The sequence below is a fragment of the Macaca thibetana genome, chromosome 17 (assembly GCF_024542745.1).
Source record: "Macaca thibetana thibetana isolate TM-01 chromosome 17, ASM2454274v1, whole genome shotgun sequence".
Taxonomy (NCBI): Eukaryota; Metazoa; Chordata; class Mammalia; order Primates; family Cercopithecidae; genus Macaca; species Macaca thibetana.
Window position 1 is genome coordinate 11,387,355 of NC_065594.1, and position 19,768 is coordinate 11,407,122.

General features: G+C 37.3%; 1 protein-coding gene across 1 annotated transcript in view; it reads left to right on the plus strand.

The window, feature by feature from the left end:
- The window catches only part of BRCA2 (BRCA2 DNA repair associated), a 98,015-nt gene that overhangs the window by 288 nt on the left and 77,959 nt on the right, over positions 1–19,768 (plus strand). The window contains exons 2-10 of the mRNA XM_050766802.1: positions 648–753; positions 3,304–3,552; positions 9,560–9,668; positions 10,671–10,720; positions 10,812–10,852; positions 11,069–11,183; positions 14,068–14,117; positions 15,534–15,645; positions 16,883–17,998. Coding sequence (XP_050622759.1) covers positions 687–753; positions 3,304–3,552; positions 9,560–9,668; positions 10,671–10,720; positions 10,812–10,852; positions 11,069–11,183; positions 14,068–14,117; positions 15,534–15,645; positions 16,883–17,998 — 1,909 coding nt within the window. The 5' untranslated portion in view covers positions 648–686. The remainder of the gene's footprint in view (positions 1–647; positions 754–3,303; positions 3,553–9,559; positions 9,669–10,670; positions 10,721–10,811; positions 10,853–11,068; positions 11,184–14,067; positions 14,118–15,533; positions 15,646–16,882; positions 17,999–19,768) is intronic.

Consider the following 19,768-nt stretch of genomic DNA (forward strand, 5'->3'; position numbering starts at 1 on the left):
TCCTTTTGTCTCTGCCAACCCCCACTCATGCCTGAGGGAAAGGTCCTTGTCCCGAAGGCAAGTTTTCGCCAAATTCGAGCCCCGTCGCTTCCCTGGGTCTCCGTTTCCCGCCTCCAGCCCGGCCTTTGGGCTCCGCCTTGCACTCAAAGGCTTACCTCCCTCCCAGCTGTCCCAGATATCGCCATCTGAAATTTCTTTAATTGGAAACACGATCACTTTAACGGAATATTGCTGTTTGAGGGAAGTGTTTTACAGCGGCTGGGCACCCTGCATCCGCCTTACTCAAGCCCCCGGTAGTCGCTGTATTCCGAAGACAGGCTGACGGGAATTATCAGGCGGCGTTGTTCTCTAACAGGAGCCCTCTGTCCCCACTAGCTACGCGTCACTGCTTAGCGTGATTGAAACTAAATCGTATGAAAATCCTCTTCTCTAGTCGCACTAGCCACATTTCGAGTGCTTCATGTGGCTAGTGGCACCTGTTTGGACAGCACGACTGTAAAATGTTCCCAACCTCACAGTAAGCTGTTATCGTTCCAGGAGCTGGGACTGAATTTCAGATAAATTTTCCAGCGCTTCTGATTTTTACCTCGGTCACATATTAAGGAATGCATCCCTGTGTAAGTGCATTTTGGTCTTCTGTTTTGCAGACTTACTTACCAGGCGTTGGAGGAATATTGTAGGTAAAAATGTCTATTGGATCCAAAGAGAGGCCAACATTTTTTGAAATTTTTAAGACACGCTGCAACAAAGCAGGTATTGAAAATTTTTATATAACTTTATAAATTACGCCGAGAAATTGTTTTCTAAAAAATGCTTGCTAAAAACCCAATACGTCACAGTTTTGCTTAGAACCATAAACTGTTCCTTATGTATGCATAAATCCAGTTAACAACATAATCATCGTTTGCAGGTCAACCAGATGATAAATATAGAGCCTCTAGTGGATAAAGAGGAAACTGGCCCCTTGACTAGCAGTAGGAAGAATTACTAATAAATCAGAAGCATTAATGTTACTTTATGGCAGAAGTTGTCTAAGTTTTTGGTTTCAGTACTCCTTATACTCTTAAAAATGATCTAGGACCCCCGGAGTCCTTTTGTTTATGTAGCTTACCATATTAGAAATTTAAAACTAAGAATTTAGGGCCGGGCACGGTGGCTCACGCCTGTAATCCCAGCACTTTGGGAGGCCGAGGTGGGCGGATCACTTGAGGCCAGGAGTTCAAGACCAGCCTGGCCAACATGGTGAAATCCTGTCTCTACTAAAAATACAAAAAATTTGCTGGGCGTGGTGGCCCGTGCCTGTAATCCCAGCTACTCAGGAGGCAGAGGCAGAGGCAGGAGAACCGCTTGAACCCCAGAGGCGGAGGTTGCAGTGAGCCAAGATCTGGCCACTGCACTCCAGCCTGGCCACATAGCGTGACTCTGTTTAAAAAAAAAAAAAAAAAAAAAAAACTAAGAACTGAAAGTTATTAATTTACTTGAAAATAATGAAAGCTAACCCATTGCATATTATCACAATATTCTTAGGAAAAATAACTTTTTGAAAACAAGTTGAGTGGAATAATTTTTACGTTTTTGCAGTTCTCTTTAATGTCTGGCTAAATAGAGATAGCTGGATTCACTTATCTGAGTCAAATCTGTTATTTTGGTAGAAGTATATGAAAAAAATTAACCTCACACAGCTAGATAGTTGAAAAAAGGAATATTTTAATAGTCTTCAGTTACTTGGTATTTTTCCTTGTACTTTGCATAGATTTTTCAAAGATCTAATAGATATACCATAGGTCTTTCCATGGTGCAACATCGTGCAGTGATTATTTGGAAGATAGTGGCATTCTGAATTATACAAAGTTTCTAAATATTAATACATTGCATTAAACAGTATTTTAAAAATGGCATTCATTAACATCACCATGGATCTCAGAACAGTCTTTTAAGATTGGGTAGAAATGAGCCACTGGAAATTCTAATTTTCATTTGAAACTCTGATTTCCTTGCAGCAACAAGCTCACTTCATTGATTTGTGAGAAAATGTCTACCAAATTATTTAAGTTGAAATAACTTACTTTGTCAGCCGTTCTTTCAAGTAAAAATGACTTTTCATTGAAAAAATTGCTTGTTCAGATCACAGCTCAATACATGAGTGCTTTTCTAGACGCTATTGTACTTTAACATGCAGAAATGCTTTATGTATGCTTCCTATTTTGTCAAATTATTAAAAGAAGTGCTAAAGCATTGAGCTTTAAAATTAATTTTTACTGCTTCATTGGGACATTCTTATGTTAAACTGGCATCATTATTTTTTTTTTAATAAGGACACACAGTGGTAAGGAATATAATGACTACTAGTGTTAGTTTGGTGCCACTGCCGTAACTCATGCAAATATGCCAGCAGTTTTATCCAGCATCATCTTTGCACTGTTGATACAAATGTCAACATCATGAAAAGGGGAAATGATTCCATAGTGTTATTATGAAAGTAGTTTGGAACTGTAATGGTAGAGGGTGGATAGCTCATAATACAAATTTGTCATTTCCCTTTAAGAGAGAATTCCCATGTTATGTGAGAGTCCACATGTGCCTCATACCCGTAGATTTGCCACATCTTGTATACTCTTCAGAATTATTTGAATTTTATCTGTGGAATGTATTCTTTTTTTTTTTTTTTTTTTGAGACGGAGTGTTGCTCTGTTGCCCAGGCTGGAGTGCAGTGACGTGATCTCGGCTCACTGCAAGCTCCGCCTCCGGGGTTCACGCCATTCTCCTGCCTCAGCCTCCTTAGTGGCTGGGACTACAGGCGCCTGCCACCACGCTCGGCTAATTTTTTGTATTTTTAGTAAAGACGGAGTTTCAATGTGTTAGCAAGGTTGGTCTCGATCTTCTGACCTTGTGATCCGCCCACCTTGGCCTCCCAAAGTGTTGGAATTACAGGTGTGAGCCACCGCACCTGGCTGAATTTTATCTGTGGCGTGTATTCTTAATGTGAATAGTTTTTTATTCCGAACCGTGAATAATAAGAAAATAAATAAAATTTAATTAAATGAAAATAAAAACTAATATATACAGCTTTTAATAATATAGTTAAATGCCATCTTGTCACTTTTGTGAACTCTTGTTACACCTTTCTATAGATTCACGAGAGAATGGATTAATGATCTTGTTTAATTAATATGCCTTAACGAAAGTAATCCATAGTCAAGATCTTAAGCATTTTTTTCCTTATTACGATCTTTAACTGTTCTGGGTCATAAATTTGTCTGTCACTGGTTAAAACTAAGGTGGGATTTTTTTTTTTTTTAATAGATTTAGGACCAATAAGTCTTAATTGGTTTGAAGAACTTTCTTCAGAAGCTGCACCCTATAATTCTGAACCTGCAGAAGACTCTGAACATAAAAACAACAATTATGAACCAAACCTATTTAAAACTCCACAAAGGAAACCCTCTTATAATCAGCTGGCTTCAACTCCAATAATATTCAAAGATCAAGGGCTGACTCTGCCACTGTACCAATCTCCTGTAAAAGAATTAGATACATTCAGATTAGACTTAGGTAAGTAATGCGATATGGTAGACTGGGGAGAACTATAGGAATTCAGGCAAACCTGTGTTAAAATCGTAGCTCATTGATTAATTGTATCATGCTGGGCAAATCAATCTCTCTGGCCTCACTTTCCTCACTCGAAAAATGGAGACGATGACAATAATGTCTCATAGCTTTGGATTAAATTAAGTAATGTAGGTACATAGTAAAAGTTCTTTCTCATCCCTCCTTTGATAAGTTTGCCAACTGAGATTTGCTGAATTATGTCTTTCTTATGTGAAAAACACCTAGGACTTGTTTTGCTGTTAATTAAACTATATTTCTTCAGGCTATCGGAGAGGACAGAGATTATTTTACCAATATACTGTAAGTATCACGATTTGGGAGGAGTTTCCCTGGCGTAGGTGCTGCATGTTTCTAAGCAATTATGTGATAAGATTATACATTCAGTCATTCAAATAATTATTACCTACTTGACATAAGTAATGAACTTTCCCTTTTCTTCAGAGTATTAATCTGTAGGAAGGGGAACAAAGAGTACGCAGATAAAGTATAGTGTAAGGTTGAATGTAGTATGTGCCAAGAGAAAAATATAAAAAAATATAATGATAGTTGAGAAGAAAAAGCAAATAGTATTGGGCAGAGTTAGGCAATTATTCCTTTGAGCTGAACCTTGAAGGATAGGTGAGATTAAGAAATTTGAAGATGTAGTAGAGTGATAATGTTCTAGGCAGAGGGAACAACATGAGGAAGAATATGTAGTTTGTTCAGGAAATAGCAAGTAATTCAGGTTGACTTTGATGGTTTTGTGTCTGAAAGGGACCAATAGACAAGGCAAAAAGGCAGACTAAAGACAGGCATTGAATGCCAAGCTAAAGAAATTGAATTTATTTGGTTGGTTGTTGAGCAGAGAAATCACATGCAAATTTGATCATGCTACTTATTGTGTCAAACCTTTGATCATCTCCCTTTGTCCTTATAGCAAAATCTAAACTTGATATGACTTTCAAGTTCCTTTGTGATCAGGCCCCTGATTTACACTCTTGGCTCAGCTTGCCATATTCATCCCCTCGCCTATCTTCATTTACCATTCATTCCTACTGAATTTCTTTTCATTTTCAAAACCACCATGCTCTCTGGCTCTTTATACATATTGTTACCTCTACCCACAACTTACCTTCTTCCCTATTTTTTTGTCTAGCTAATTTGCATGCTCATCTTTCCGATTTTGGCTTATTTCTGCTTCTGAGAAATACTTCCTGTCTGCTCTCATTGAGCTTCTAGTGAAGGAGACATACATAAGCAATGCTTTGAAAGAAATTCATGGCAATAGGGAGTGCATATACAAAGAGAATATAGGTAATGGGCAAATATTTTCATGTATGTTATTGGATACCAAGTATACATAGGATTCAGTAAACATTTGCAGAGTATTAGTATTTATTTGCTTTAGAAAGCCTAATGATCAAACAGCAGTCTTTGGAGATAACATTTTTCAAAATGTCATGCCTGTGCCATTAGAATCTTCTAGAGTGCTCGTTGAAAGGGCAGATTCCAGGCCCCACTCTGAATCTCTTGATTTATGATTTCTGGAAATGATGCCTATGAGTCTACATTTTAAACTACCTGAATGATCCCTATAGAAAAGAAAGGCTGGAGGTAGGTAGATCAGTTAGGGGATGTGTAATGGTCTAGGTGATAGAGACAAGTGTCTGAATTACAGTAATAACAGTGAACGTAGATGTGGAAGATAAAACTATAGAACTCGGCCGGGCGCGGTGGCTCACGCCTGTAATCCCAGCACTTTGGGAGGCCGAGGCGGGCGGATCACGAGGTCAGGAGATCAAGACCATCCTGGCTAACAGGATGAAACCCTGTCTCTACTAAAAATACAAAAAATTAGCCAGGTGTGGTGGTGGGCGCCTGTAGTCCCAGCTACTCGGGAGGCTGAGGCAGGAGAATGACGTGAACCCAGGAGGCGGAGCTTGCAGTGAGCCGAGATCACGCCACTGCACTCCAGCCTGGGCGACAGAGCAAGACTCCGTCTCAAAAAAAAAAAAAACTATGGGACTCTACAGTAGTCTAGATATGGAGGATTCAAAAAAAGGAACAAATGACAGGGCAAAGCATAGTTAGAACACAGTAGTAACAGTCATAGAAATGGATAAGGGAGTCATCCATTCAGCAAATACTTACTGCTTACTTGTGCCTGGCAACCTGCTCGGCATTAAGGATACAAATGTGAATAAGATGTCCTTTGACCTCTAAGTACTCAGTCTTGTAAGCATGTCTTGTAAACACATCTAAGTACTCAGTCTTGTGAGCACATCTTGGTTGCCTCTATAAAAATAAATATACTAGTGTGATATAAGAGCATGTACTAAGTGCATGAAAAGTGAACAGCCGTCTCTCTAGTTGGTCAGAAAAAGCTCCATGAAGCAGTTTTTGCTGAATCTTGAAAGATATACCTAAGGTCAAATGGCTAAGTTTTTAATTATAACCTGCTAGAATTGATCTATAACCAAGGAAGGATAGTAAGGAATTAATAAGGCCACTCTCAACTCCCTGCAAAGGAGTTAACTTTTTGAAGTCTATAATACATAAATCTGCTGACTAGTCTCTTGAGACCTTTTGCTTTTAAATTTACTTGAGATTCAGTATTGAAAAGTAAGAGTAATAGACTTAAACTGTGCTTTTCAACCGGCTTTGTTCAGTTCTGACATGTAATATATTATTTTTTTAAAAATTATTCCTGAAGTTCTATGAGGAATTGTGCTGTTTCTGCCTCTCAGCAGTCCTTCGTTTTGCATTAAATCATACGCATTTCTCTTACCATTCTTCACCTTATTAATGAGATCTTCAGGTTATTTGTGAAATGTTTATTTGGTAATTAACTTTTTTTCACCTAGTTCATTTTTTTAACTTTTTTTTTTTTAATAGCAAGGTTTCTTTTCATTGTTGAACTAAAATGGATGTGTTATTATTAACTGAACTCCTTAGTTTACATTAGAGTTCACCCTTTGTATGGTTCTACGGATTTTGACAAACGTATAATGTCATATATCTACCATTATGGCATTATACCGAATAGTTTTGCTGCCCTAAAAATCTCTTGAGTTCCACTTGCTCACCCATCCTTCCTCCTGAGCCCCTGGCAGCCACTGATCTTTTTATTGTTTGTGTAGTTTTGCCTTTTCCAGAATGTCATGTAGTTGCAATCATACAGAATATAGCATTTTCAGACTGGCTTCTTTCACTTAGGAATATGCTGAGACCGGCTCCATTGTAGAGACCCTAACTCAGCAGTGCTAGAGGAATTAAAGACACACACACAGAAATAGAGCAGTGTGGAGTGGGAAATCAGGGGTCTCAGCAGCCTTCAGAGCTGAGAGCCTGAACACAGTTTTACCTACACATTTATTGACAGCAAGCTAGTGATAAGCATTGTTTCTATAGATTATACATTAACTAAAAGTATTCCTTGGGGGAAATAAAGGGATGGGCTGAAGTAAAGGGATGGGTTTGGCTAGTTATCTGCAGCAGGAGCATGTCCTTAAGGCACAGATCTTTCATGCTATTGTTTGTGGTTTAAGAATGCCTTTAGCGGTTTTCCGCCCTGGGTGGGCCAGGTGTTCCTTGCCCTCATTCCAGTAAATCCACAACCTTCCAGCGTAGGTGTCATGGCCATCAGGAACATGTCACAGTGCTGCAGAGATTTTGTTTATGGCCAGTTTTGGGGCCAGTTTATGGCCAGATTTGGGGGCCTGTTCCCAACAGCAATATGTGTTTAAGTTCTTCCATGTCTTTTAATGATTTCATGCTGAATAATACTCCATCGTATTGATGTACCACAGCTTGTTTATCCATTCATCTATTGAAGGACATCTTGGCTGCTTCCAAATTTTGGCAATTATGAATAATGCTGGTATAAACATTCACAAACAGGTTTTTGTGTGAACATATTTTCACCTCATTTTGGTTCACACCAAAGAGCACGATTGTGGGATAATATAGTAAGAGTATGTTTAGTTTTATGAGAAACTACAAGCTGTCTTCCAAAGTAGCTGTTCCATTTTGTATTCCCACCAGCAGTGAATGAGAGTTCTTGTTGCTCACATCCTCACCAGCATTTGGTGTGTCCGTGTTTTGAATTCTAGCCATTCTAATAAGTGTGTAGTGGTATCTCATTGTTTGTTTTATTTTTTAAAGTCAATTTCCTTTCAAGAATTAGCTACTTTTTAGTATCTTTAATTAAAAATCTCATTAGAGAATGACGTGGGATATTTTGTTGAAGTGGGGTTTTTAAATTACACATACATTTGCTTTATTAATGATTATGTCTAGTCCATGTTAACTTGAAAAATGAGAATATAATGAGACATTTATGCTGCTACAAATAGTTTTATATTTGGTCTTCGCGTTATTTTAGTAACATTGATAGAGCTTATTTTTCTCAAAAGCTAAGTTAGAGATTATAGGACCAACCAAAGCAACTATTTTCTAAGAGTAATAATAAGTGCCTCAGGTGCCAAATTTGCAGTTACCTTCAACTATTGGAAGCGTATGAGTACTTAATGCCCTGGAGAGTCAAATATAATGTACTTTAATACAGAAAATAGAAATATTGAAAAACTGTAAATTGGATTTCACCTATAGCTTTAGAAACTCTGAACATTATTTTCTTAGAAAATAGATGTGTTCAATAAGAATAGAAATTATTACTGTCTGCAACTCACTTTGTCTAATTATATCCAATTTATTCTTCCAGTCAATATTTCAGGAGTAACTAACATATCAGACATTTTTTAGTTGCTAGGGATACAGTGATAAATGACAAAATCTCTGCCTCAGATTGCTCACAGCCTAATGGGGGGAAAAGAACAGTGTATGATAAACTCTTCAGGGAACACGTAGGAGGGGCAAACACTTAATCTTACCTTAGGGATCACTAAAGCTTTCTGGAGGAGGTAGTTTCTAAATGGAAGCCTGAAAGAGTTGTTCCAGGTGAAGAGAAACGAAGAAGGGGAAACAGCTTGTACAAAGTCCTAGAGATTAAAGAAAGCATTCTTTCAGGATATGCACATGGTTGGGTATGGATAAAAAGACCGTAAAAGAATGGCATCATAAAAATTAAGAAGTAAATTGTCATATAAATATATGTATTTCTTATGTACCTACAAAAACTAAAAATGAAGAAAATAAGTAAATTGTGAAAGGCCTTGATACTATGGAGTTTAACTTGATCTTGAAAAGTAAGATCTTGAAAGATTTTTAGCAGAAATGATATGGTCAGATCTGGTACATTGGTAGGCTTTCAGTAAATGTCTTTTCCCTTATTCCTTTTTTCTCTTTCTTTCTTTTTTTGTTTAAAGAGATGAGATGTTGCTTTTTTCCCAGGCTGGAGTACAGTGGCATGAACCATAGCTCAAGCTCCTGGGTTCAGTGTTGAACTCCTGCCTCAAGCAATCCTCCCACCTCAGTCTCTGAAAGCCCTGGGAAGATGATGATGATGATGATGATGATGATTATTATTATTATTATTTTGAGACAGAGTCTTCCTCTGTCATCCAGGCTGGAGTGCAGTGGCGCTATCTCAGCTCACTGCAAGCTCCACCTCCCGGGTTCATGCCATTCTCCTGCCTCAGCCTCCCAAGTAGCTGGGACTACAGGTGCCCACCACCACACCTGGCTAATTTTTTTGTATTTTTAGTGGAGACGGGGTTTCACCGTGTTAGCCCAGATGGTCTCGATCTCCTATCCACCTGTCTCAGCCTCCCAAAGTGCTGGGATTACAGGCGTGAGCCACTGCGCCCGGCCAGCCCTGGGATTATAAACCACTGTGCTTGGGACATTCTTTTTGGGGGTTAATCAGCAAACGGAAAAACCTCTTCTGACAACTCCCTATACATTCTTCTTCCCAGTATAGATAAGACTTTTTGTTTTTAAACACTTCCAAAGAATGAAAATTTATAATCCAGAGTATATACATTCTCACTGAATTATTGTACTGTTTCAGGAAGGAATGTTCCCAGTAGTAGACATAAAAGTCTTCGCACAGTGAAAGCTGAAATGCATCAAGCAGATGATGTGACCTGTCCACTTCTAAATTCCTGTCTTAGTGAAAGGTATGATGAAGTGATTATATTATAATATTTAAATGTAACATTTCCCTAAATATATTTGTTTTATGAAGATGAATCTGATTTTTATGCTAATATTTTGGCTAAGAGCCTGGTGGAAGATATTATATTTTAAAATAATCTTTTAGGTTGAGTCTTTTAATAGAATAATTTTTACGTTAGAAACATGCAAGTTGTTGTTCTTGTGATGTTGAGTTGGCTGGTTTTCTGTATATTCTGTGATTTTTTTAAGTAACATAACAGTTGTGAAAAGCAGTAAGTCCGTCCTTGAATTATCAATTTAAAATAAATTGTGGTGGGCGAGATCCGGCCACTGCACTCCAGCCTGGGCGTCTCAAAAAAAAAAAAAAATAAATAAATAAATAAATAAATAAATAAATAAAATTGTGTACTTTTCATCTTTGGAGAGAATATGATTTACTTTACAATTTTTTTTTTTTTGAGACAGAGTCTGTCTCTGTCACCCAGGCTGGAGTACAGTGGTGCAATCTCTGCTCACTGCAAGCTCTGCCTCCCGAGTTCACGTCATTCTCCTGCCTCAGCCTCCCAAGTAGCTGGGACCACAGGCGCCTGCCACCACACCTGGCTAATTTTTTGTGTTTTTAGTAGAGATGGGGTTTCACCATGTTAGCCAGGATGGTCTCGATCTCCTGACCTCGTGATCCACCCACCTTGGCCTCTGAAAGTGCTGGGATTACAGGCGTGAGCCACTGTGCCCGGCCTACTTTACCAAAGTTTTGAGTTTAAAATATACAGTTTCCAGCAGCTGAAATTTGTGATGAGTATATATACGTTGGCATTTTAAACATCACTTGATGATTACTTAATGCTTCATGAGAGATTTACTTTTTAAAAAGTAATATAAAATATCTAAAAGTACTATTCCAACAATTTATATGAATGAGAATCTTCTTTTAAAAATAAGATAAACTAGTTTTTGCCAGTTTTTTAAAAATAACCTAAGGAATTTGCTTTGTTTTATTTTAGTCCTGTTGTTCTACAGTGTACGCATGTAACACCACAAAGAGATAAGTCAGGTATGATTAAAAACAATGCTTTTTATTCTTAGAATACTAAGAAATGTTAATAAAATTAAAACTTAACAATTTTCCCCTTTTTTACCCTCAGTGGTATGTGGGAGTTTGTTTCATACACCAAAGTTTGTGAAGGTAAATATTCTACCTGGTTTATTTTTATGACTTAGTAATTGAGAATTTGACAATAGCGTTATACCTTTCCCCTGAGATTTACAAATCTGTACCTAGCATTCTTCCTCATATAGGCATTCAGTAAACGATAAGTGAAATAAAAAGTGAATGAAAAAATAATATCCTTAATGATCAGGGCATTTCTGTAAAAAAATAAACTCTTTTATTTCCTCCCAGGGTCGTCAGACTCCAAAACATATTTCTGAAAGTCTGGGAGCTGAGGTGGATCCTGATATGTCTTGGTCAAGTTCTTTAGCTACACCACCCACCCTTAGTTCTACTGTGCTCATAGGTAATAATAGCAAATGTATATTTACAAGAAAGAGCAGAGGAGGTTGATAATTGTCATCTCTAATACTTCTGTTAAAAAGAAAATATGAAAAGAAAATATTAGATAATGTCTTTGATAATTGTGTTAGTAGTTGACAATAATTTTATTCTATTAAGTGTAGATTGGGATAAATACAAATACATTAAGTGGTAGTCTGTCCACCAGGGTCAAGCATTATGTTTTAGTATGATGTGATTAATGTAGAATAGCTTACAAATATTCCTTTACTGGCCCATACAAGCATTTAAGAGGCAGTATTTGGTGTGACTGTTTTTTTTTTTTTTTACAGATGATTGTGGTAATTAGGGCATTAAAGCAGCATTAAATAAGCTTTTGTTTTCTCTACTTAAATGTGTTCTAAGGTCTGTATTGCCAGTAGTACTGAGTTGAGGTCTTAAATTCCACAAGTGTAAATTACACAACTATGTGATAAACTGCAATATTTAATTTATCCATTCATTAAACTGTAAACTATTTGCAGTCTCACCATAGTTTCTGTTACTAGGATCTAGAAATATTTCCAATTGTAGGCTGGTTGCAGTGGCTCACGCCTGTGATACCAACACTTTGGGAGGCTGAGAAGGGCAGATCACATGAGGCCAGGAGTTTGAGACCAGCCTGTACAACGTGGTGAAACCCTGTCTCTATTAAAAATACAAAAATTAGCCAGGTGTGGTAGAACACACCCGTAATCCCAGCTACTTGGGGGCTGAGGCAAGAGAATTGCTTGAACCCGGGAGGCAGAGGTTGCGGTGAGCTGAGATTGTGCCACTGCACTCCAGCCTGGGTGACAGGGAGGCTGAGACAGGAGGATCACGAGGTCAGGAGATCGAGACCATCCTGGCTAACATGGTGAAACCCCATCTCTACTAAAAATAGAAAAAATTAGCTGGGCGTGGTGGCAGACACCTGTAGTCCCAGCTACCCAGGAGGCTGAGGCAGGAGGATGGTGTGAACCTGGGAGGCGAATCTTGTAGTGATCTGAGATCACGCCATTGCACTCCAGCCTGTGCGACAGTGCAAGACTCCATCTCAAAAAAAAAAAACCAAAAAAACTTTCTGTTATAAAACTACTTATTGTGCGACAGAGCGAGACTCCGTCTCAAAAAAAAAAAATACTTCCTGTTATAAAACTACTTAAAGATCTCGGAGTAGCTGAGATTTGGCTAATCATGACTTAGTATTTGAAAAGTTGTGACTTTTTTTTTTTTTAATTGAGACAAGGTTCTTCTCTGTTGCCCAGGCTGGAGTGCAGTGGCATAGTCGCAGTTCACTGCAGCCTCAACCTCCCAGGCTCAATTAATCTTTCTGCCTCTTAGCCTTCCAAGTATCTGGGACTACAGGTACCATGCCACCAGTGTACTACCAGTCCTGGCTAATTTTTTTTGTATTTTTTGTAAAGGTGGGCCCTGCCATGTTGCCCACACTTGTCTCAAATTCCTGAGCTCAAGCAGCCACCACACCCACCTGTGACCATTCTTTTTTATTTTTATGAGATAATAAACATATAAGTTTAAATAAATATCTGTAAATAAATATGATTATAGTACAAACAAGTATTTGGAAGTTCATCTAAACAAACGCATCACAGTTTATAGGCAAAGGATGAAAGATTGAATAATAATGGGAAAAAAAGTAAGTATTCATTAACATTCTTTTTCTTTTTTTGTTTTGAGGCAGAGTCTCGCTCTGTTGCTCAAGCTGGAGTTCAGTGGTGCCATCTCGGCTCACTGCAACCTCTGCCTTCCGGGTTCAAGCAATTTTCCTGCCTCAGACTCCTGAGTAACTGGGATTACAGGCACCCACCACCACACCCAACTAATTTTTGTATTTTTAGTGGAGAGGGAGTTTCACCGGGTTGGCCAGTGTGGTCTCGAACTCCTGACCTCAAGTGATCTGCCCGTCTCAGCCACATTTTTTTTTCTAAGAAGATACTGGGCCAGATCATTGTTTCTCAATTTGCAGATTATGACCTATTAATAGTTGTGAAACTTATTTTGTGAGTCATATCTGCTCTTTTTAAATGTAATGAAAATTCTGAGTACATCACGTAGTTAGGGTTTAGAAAATAAAAAATACAGTATACCTAGTTAAATTTAGACTTCAGATTAACAGCGAATAATTTTGAGACATACTTAACACTAAAAAATTATTCGTTGTTTATCTGAAATTCAAATTTAATGAGGTGTCTTGTATTTTATCCAGAAGTCCTACACACAGTAAAGTTTGTTTTGTAAAACGTTTTTACTTGACCGTTGTGTGCCCATGTATGTGTGCAGTCATAAAGTGTGTGTGTGTGTATATGTATAACTAGGTTGTACTCAAAGCCCGAGCTTAATTTATTCCCAAACCAGTATTATATTTTGTTTATTCTAGCAAAATAACATTCTATTTTGATTCATCTTTAGCCGGGAGTAAACCCTATTCTGTTGCTTAGATGAAATAATATGGATAAAATCATTTTGAAAAGACGTGTTTAACATACAGTATGCCTTTAGGCTTTAATATTATCTAAATGAATGCTGAAGTCTCCAAGCTTTAGCTTTTAAGTCATAACCTCACAACATCATCTGATTTTCCAATTCATTGTGGGCAGTATTACCATAAAGTAATGATCACTAAGCCATATCTTACCACCTTGTGAGTAGTACGAAGGAAGGAAGTATAGTTTATTCACTGTGTTGACTGACCTTTCTAGTTACTATACTTGAGTACTTGAATCAATTCATTTTGTTTCAAATGTGTCACGTAATCAAATAGTAGATGTGCTTTTTGATGTCTGACAAAAAATGAGTTTTTGCATTCTAGTGATAATATACAATACACATAAATTTTTGTCTTGCAGTCAGAAATGAGGAAGCATCTGAAACTCTATTTCCTCATGATACTACTGCTGTAAGTAAATATGACAAATTGATTAGACTGTTGAAACTGCTAACAATTTTGGAATGCCTTGTTAAATTATTTATCTTAACATTTTTAATTTCCTAATCTGTAATTTATCTAAGCCTTCGAAAAAGTCTCTAAACCTGATGCTATATGTGATTTTACCTTTCTGTGAAACTCTGCTGTCTCTGTTTAAGTTGCATATATACAATATATACAGTAGTCCCATCTTATTCATGGGGTATACATTCCAATATCCCCAGTGAATGCCTGAAACCTTAGATAGTACCAAACCCTATATGTATATTAAAAAAATATGTGTAGTATTTATGTATATATACCTATAATCTTTTTTTCTATAAGCACGTACCCTGTGATAAAGTTTAATTCATAAATTAGGCACAGTAAGAGATTAACAAGAACTAATAATAAAATAGAACAATTATAACAAAATACCGTAATAAAAGTTATGTGAATGTTTTGTCTCTCTGTCTCAAAATACCTTATTGTTCTGTACTCGTGTGGCAGCAGATGAATATAAAAATAAAAATTTTTATATTTTTCAGTCCAAACCTATTCTTGAATCTGTGTAACATTCCCTTACTTGCAGTAAATGGCTTGGTATCATTTGTTTCAGGAGATCCCTTGCCAAAGTTTTCGTATAGGCTCTATGCTTTCTGGCATAATGTGTAGCTGTCAATCAAAACAATCTGTTCATGTTTTCTACCCACAAATGTAATACCTTTTTTATTTCTATGGTGCACTGTGTGGCCATAACTTTTGCAGTTTGAGCTGTGACAGGAAAACCAGCTCATATGTCTTCCTCCTTCACAATCTCACAGATAGATTTGTTCTTACCATAGATTTTGCAGTACATTTTTTTTTTCCTTAAGTCGAGAACTTTCACTGTTTCAATTAAAGGAGGCAGTTTATGGCTTCTTTCTGGCATATTTGAATTGCCAGCATCATTACACTTGTGCTTTGGGGCCATTGTTAAGTAAAATAAGGGTGACTTGAACACAAGCACTGTGGTACCACAATAGCCGATCTGATAACCAAGACTACTAAGTGAGTAACAGGTGAGTCCCATATACAGCCTGGATACTATCGCTGGACAAAGGGATGATTCATGTCCCAAGTGGGATGGAGCAAGATGGTGCAAGTTTTTTTTCTCCATTTCCGTTTTCCTTTCCTAAGATTTCCACATCGTAACGGTGCAAGATTTCATCACACTACTCAGGATGGCACACAATTTAAAACTTATTAATTGCTTACTTCTGGAATTTTCCATTAAAAATTTTTGGACCTAGTTTGATTGCAGGTAACTGAAATCACCAAAAGTGAAACCATGGATAAGGGGGGACTACTACTATATTTGCATTGAGAGTATTTATACTAGTGATTTTTAAACTATACTTTTTGCAGAATGTGAAAAGCTATTTTTCTAACCATGATAAAAGTCTGAAGAAAAATGATAGATGTATCCCTTCTGTGACAGACAGTGAAAACACAAATCAAAGAGAAGCTACAAGTCATAGTAAGTCCTCTGTTTAGTTGAACTACAGTTTTTTGTTATTGTTTTGGGTTTTTTTTTTTTGAGATGGAGCCTTGCGCTGTCACCCATAATCTCAGTTTACTGCAACCTCTGCCTCCCGTGCTTAGGCGATTCTCCTGCCTCAGCTTCCCAAGTAGCTGGGATTACAAGCATGCACTACCACGCCCGACTACTTTTTGTATTTTTAGTAGAGATGACATTTCACCATGTTGGCCAAGCTGGTCTCAAATGGGCATAAGCCACCATGCCCAGCTTGAACTACTGTTTTTAATTGGCACCATTGAAGGATTGCTCCTCTTTTCTTAAAGAGAAAATACATTACTTTTCCTTTCTTGACTACTGAAGTAGTGTTTTATCTTAAAGTATTGAGAGTAGAAACTAACTTGATGTGCCTGTGATCCCAGCTACTCAGGAGGCTGAGGTGGGAGGATCGCTTAAGCCCAGGGGGTCAAGGTTGCAGTGAGCTGTGTTTGTGCCACTGCACTCCCACCTGGGCGACAGAGTGAGACCCTGTCTCAATGGAAAAAAAGAGAAACTAATTTGATTTCCATGACGGTATTTAAATACCGTATAAGATAGTACTGTTCAATATGTGGTGGTGACGCAAAAACAAAGCCTATTGAAAATTTTCAGAGACAGTAAGATATATAATTAACAAAATCTGAGCTTTTTTTTCTAATTAGAAAGTAAATGTGGTTTAGATATACCATAGTTTACCTAATCAGGTCATGGATTATTGCACTTTTCTTAGTATGTGTGTATGTTTGTATAACTGTAGGATTTGATATCTGTTTTTGCTTGTGGTATCATGTATGTATGTATATGCATATGTAATGTCAGATTTACCCTTATACGGCCACAAAATTGATTTGGAACATCTGTTTTGATAGGTCTTAGAATATTTAATTGTATATATGGTAAGATTAGGTGAGTTTTAATTGTGTAGAACTGCTAAAGAAAGATTTTTAGGGATTGTTGTATGAATAAAAGGCTTTAGGTTCATTGGAATCAGGGGAATCAGGCTTTACTAGGAGAACAGGAGAAGGGGTGACTAGCCAAAAAATAAAATGCCAAGTACTCACAATAACCCTTTAAATACTGACATGTAATATTAAGTATATTCTACATATACTTTTTCTATGAGAAAGGTTATGAGAATAATGTAAATTATATGGCTTATAAAATGTCATTAATGTGCTTCTGTTTTATACTTTAACAGGATTTGGAAGAACATTAGGGAATTCATTTAAAGTAAATAGCTGCAAAGACCACATTGGAAAGTCAATGCCAAATGTCCTAGAAGATGAAGTATATGAAACAGTTGTAGATACCTCTGAAGAAGATAGTTTTTCATTATGTTTTTCTAAATGTAGAACAGGAAATCTACAAAAAGTAAGAACTAGCAAGACTAGGAAAAAAATTTTCCATGAAGCAAACGCTGATGAATGTGAAAAATCTAAAAACCAAGTGAAAGAAAAAGACTCATTTGTATCTGAAATGGAATCAAGTGATACTGATCCATTATATTCAAATGTAGCAAATCAGAAGCCCTTTGAGAGTGGAAGTGACAAAATCTCCAAGGAAGTTGTACCATCTTTGGCCTGCGAATGGTCTCAACTAACCCTTTCAGGTCTAAATGGAACCCCGATGGAGAAAATACCCCTATTGCATATTTCTTCCTGTGACCAAAATAATTCAGAAAAAGACCTATTAAACACAGAGAATGAAAGAAAGAAAGATTTTCTTACTTCAGAGAATTCTTTGCCACATATTTCTAGCCTACCAAAATCAGAGAAGCCATTAAATGAGGAAACAGTGGTAAATAAGAGAGATGAAGAGCAGCATCTTGAATCTCACAGAGACTACATTCTTGCAGTAAAGCAGGCAGTATCTGAAACTTCTCCAATGGCTTCTTCATTTCAGGGTATCAAAAAGTCTATATTCAGAATAAGAGAATCACCTAAAGAGACTTTCAATGCAAGTTTTTCAGGTCATATGACTGATCCAAACTTTAAAAAAGAAACTGAAGCCTCTGAAAGTGGACTGGAAATACATACTGTTTGCTCACGCAAGGATGACTCCTTATGTCCAAATTCAATTGATAATGGAAGCTGGCCAGCTGCCACCACACAGACTTCTGTAGCTTCGAAGAATGCAGGTTTAATATCTACTTTGAAAAAGAAAACAAATAAGTTTATTTATGCTATACGTGATGAAACATCTTATCAAGGAAAAAAAATACCGAAAGACCAAAAATCAGAACTAATGAACTGTTCAGCCCAATTTGAAGCAAATGCGTTTGAAGCACCACTTACATTTGCAAATGCTGATTCAGGTACCTTTCTCTTTTTTTTTTTTTGAGTAAATAATACATACAGTTTTATAGATGATGATTCCTTATGTGTTTTTTTGTGCTTTTTAAAATCTTCGTATCTTATATTTAATCTTAGGCATTGTCTGTATGCATTATTGTTTAGGTCTTTAATTACCAGTGTTTAGAATCAGGTCACTCAAACATGGTAGATAAGTTTGCATAGTATGTATATATCCGTCACTCTTGAGACAGCTTTATTTTAAGTTCTAGGGTACATGTGCAGGACGTGCAGGTTTGTTACATAGGTAAATGTGTGCCATGTTGGTTTGCTGCACCTGTCAACCCTTCACCTAAGTATTAAGCCCAACATGTATTAACTATTTTTCCTGATGCTCTCCCTCCCCCAGCACACCCCACCTCCAGACAGACCGTAGTGTGTGTTGTTCCCCTCCCTGTGTCCGTGTGTTCTCATTGTTCAGCTCCCACTTATGAGTGAGAACATGTGATGTTTGGTTTTCTGTTCCTGCATTAGTTTGCTTAGGATAATGGCTTCCAGCTCCATCCATGTCCCTGCAAAGGACATGATCTTGTTCCTTTTATGGCTGCATGGTATTCCATGGTGTATAGTTTCACATTTTCTTTATCTAGTCTGTCACTGATGGGCATTTGGGTTGATTCCATGTCTGTGCTATTGTGAATAGTGCTGCGGCGAACATACATGTGAATGTATCTTTATAATAGAATGATTTTTATTCCTTTGGTATATACCCAGTAATGAGATTGCTGAGTTAGATGGTATTTCTGGTTCTAAGTCTTTGAGGAATTGCCACACTGTCTTCCACAATGGTTGAACTAATTTACATTCCAGCCAACAACTTGAGACAGTTTTTGATTCATAAACATTCAGAGCTTGGCTAGCTAATTCCTGCTTTAATTTAAAAAGTGTTTATTATACACAAATTGGACAACTCTATAAATAAGTGTTGGTATTTACTATGTATTTTTCTCTAAAGCATGTTAAAAAAATTAGGCTAGATATAGTGGCTAATGCCTGTAATCTTAGCACTTTGGGAGGCTAAGGCAGGAGGATCACTTGTGGTCAGGAGTTTAAGAACACCCTGGGCAACTTAGCAAGACCCCATCTCTACAAAATATTTAAAATACCCAGGCATGGTGGCATGCTTCTGATGTTGTAGCTACCCAAGATGCTCAGATGGGAGCATCACTTGAGCCCAAGTGACTGAGGCTGCAGTGAACCAAAATTGTACCAGTGCACTCCAGCCTGGGCTACAAAATGAGACCTTGTCCCCCCAAAAAAAAAAAAAAGGTAGTACTAGCTAAATTTAATGTAGGCCGGTTCTAAAATAATGATTTGTTGCTGTTGTTGTTACATAATTTTCTTAAATATTTTGAAGATTGCGTACTGTTATTGCTCTATTTCGGCATCTCTACGGTGTAACTCTGTCCTCTTTGTTGTTACAACTGTTCACTTAGCAACTAAACTGTATGTTTACAAAGTGATTTTATCTACCTATGAGAAGATTTTAATGAATAGCTCAGTGAATAGTAGAGTTGGTGAGACCAGAGTACAGAACTGTTTGAAGTTTGGGTTAAATTTTTAGAGGAAAATGTTTGATACTATGCATATCATAGTTAAAGCCAATGAAAAAGTTAATATAGGCCAGACGCGGTGGCTCATGCCTATAATCCCAGCACTTTGGGAGGCCAAGGCAGGCAGATCACTTAAGGTCAAGAGTTCGAGACCAGCCTGGTCAACATGGTAAAACCCCA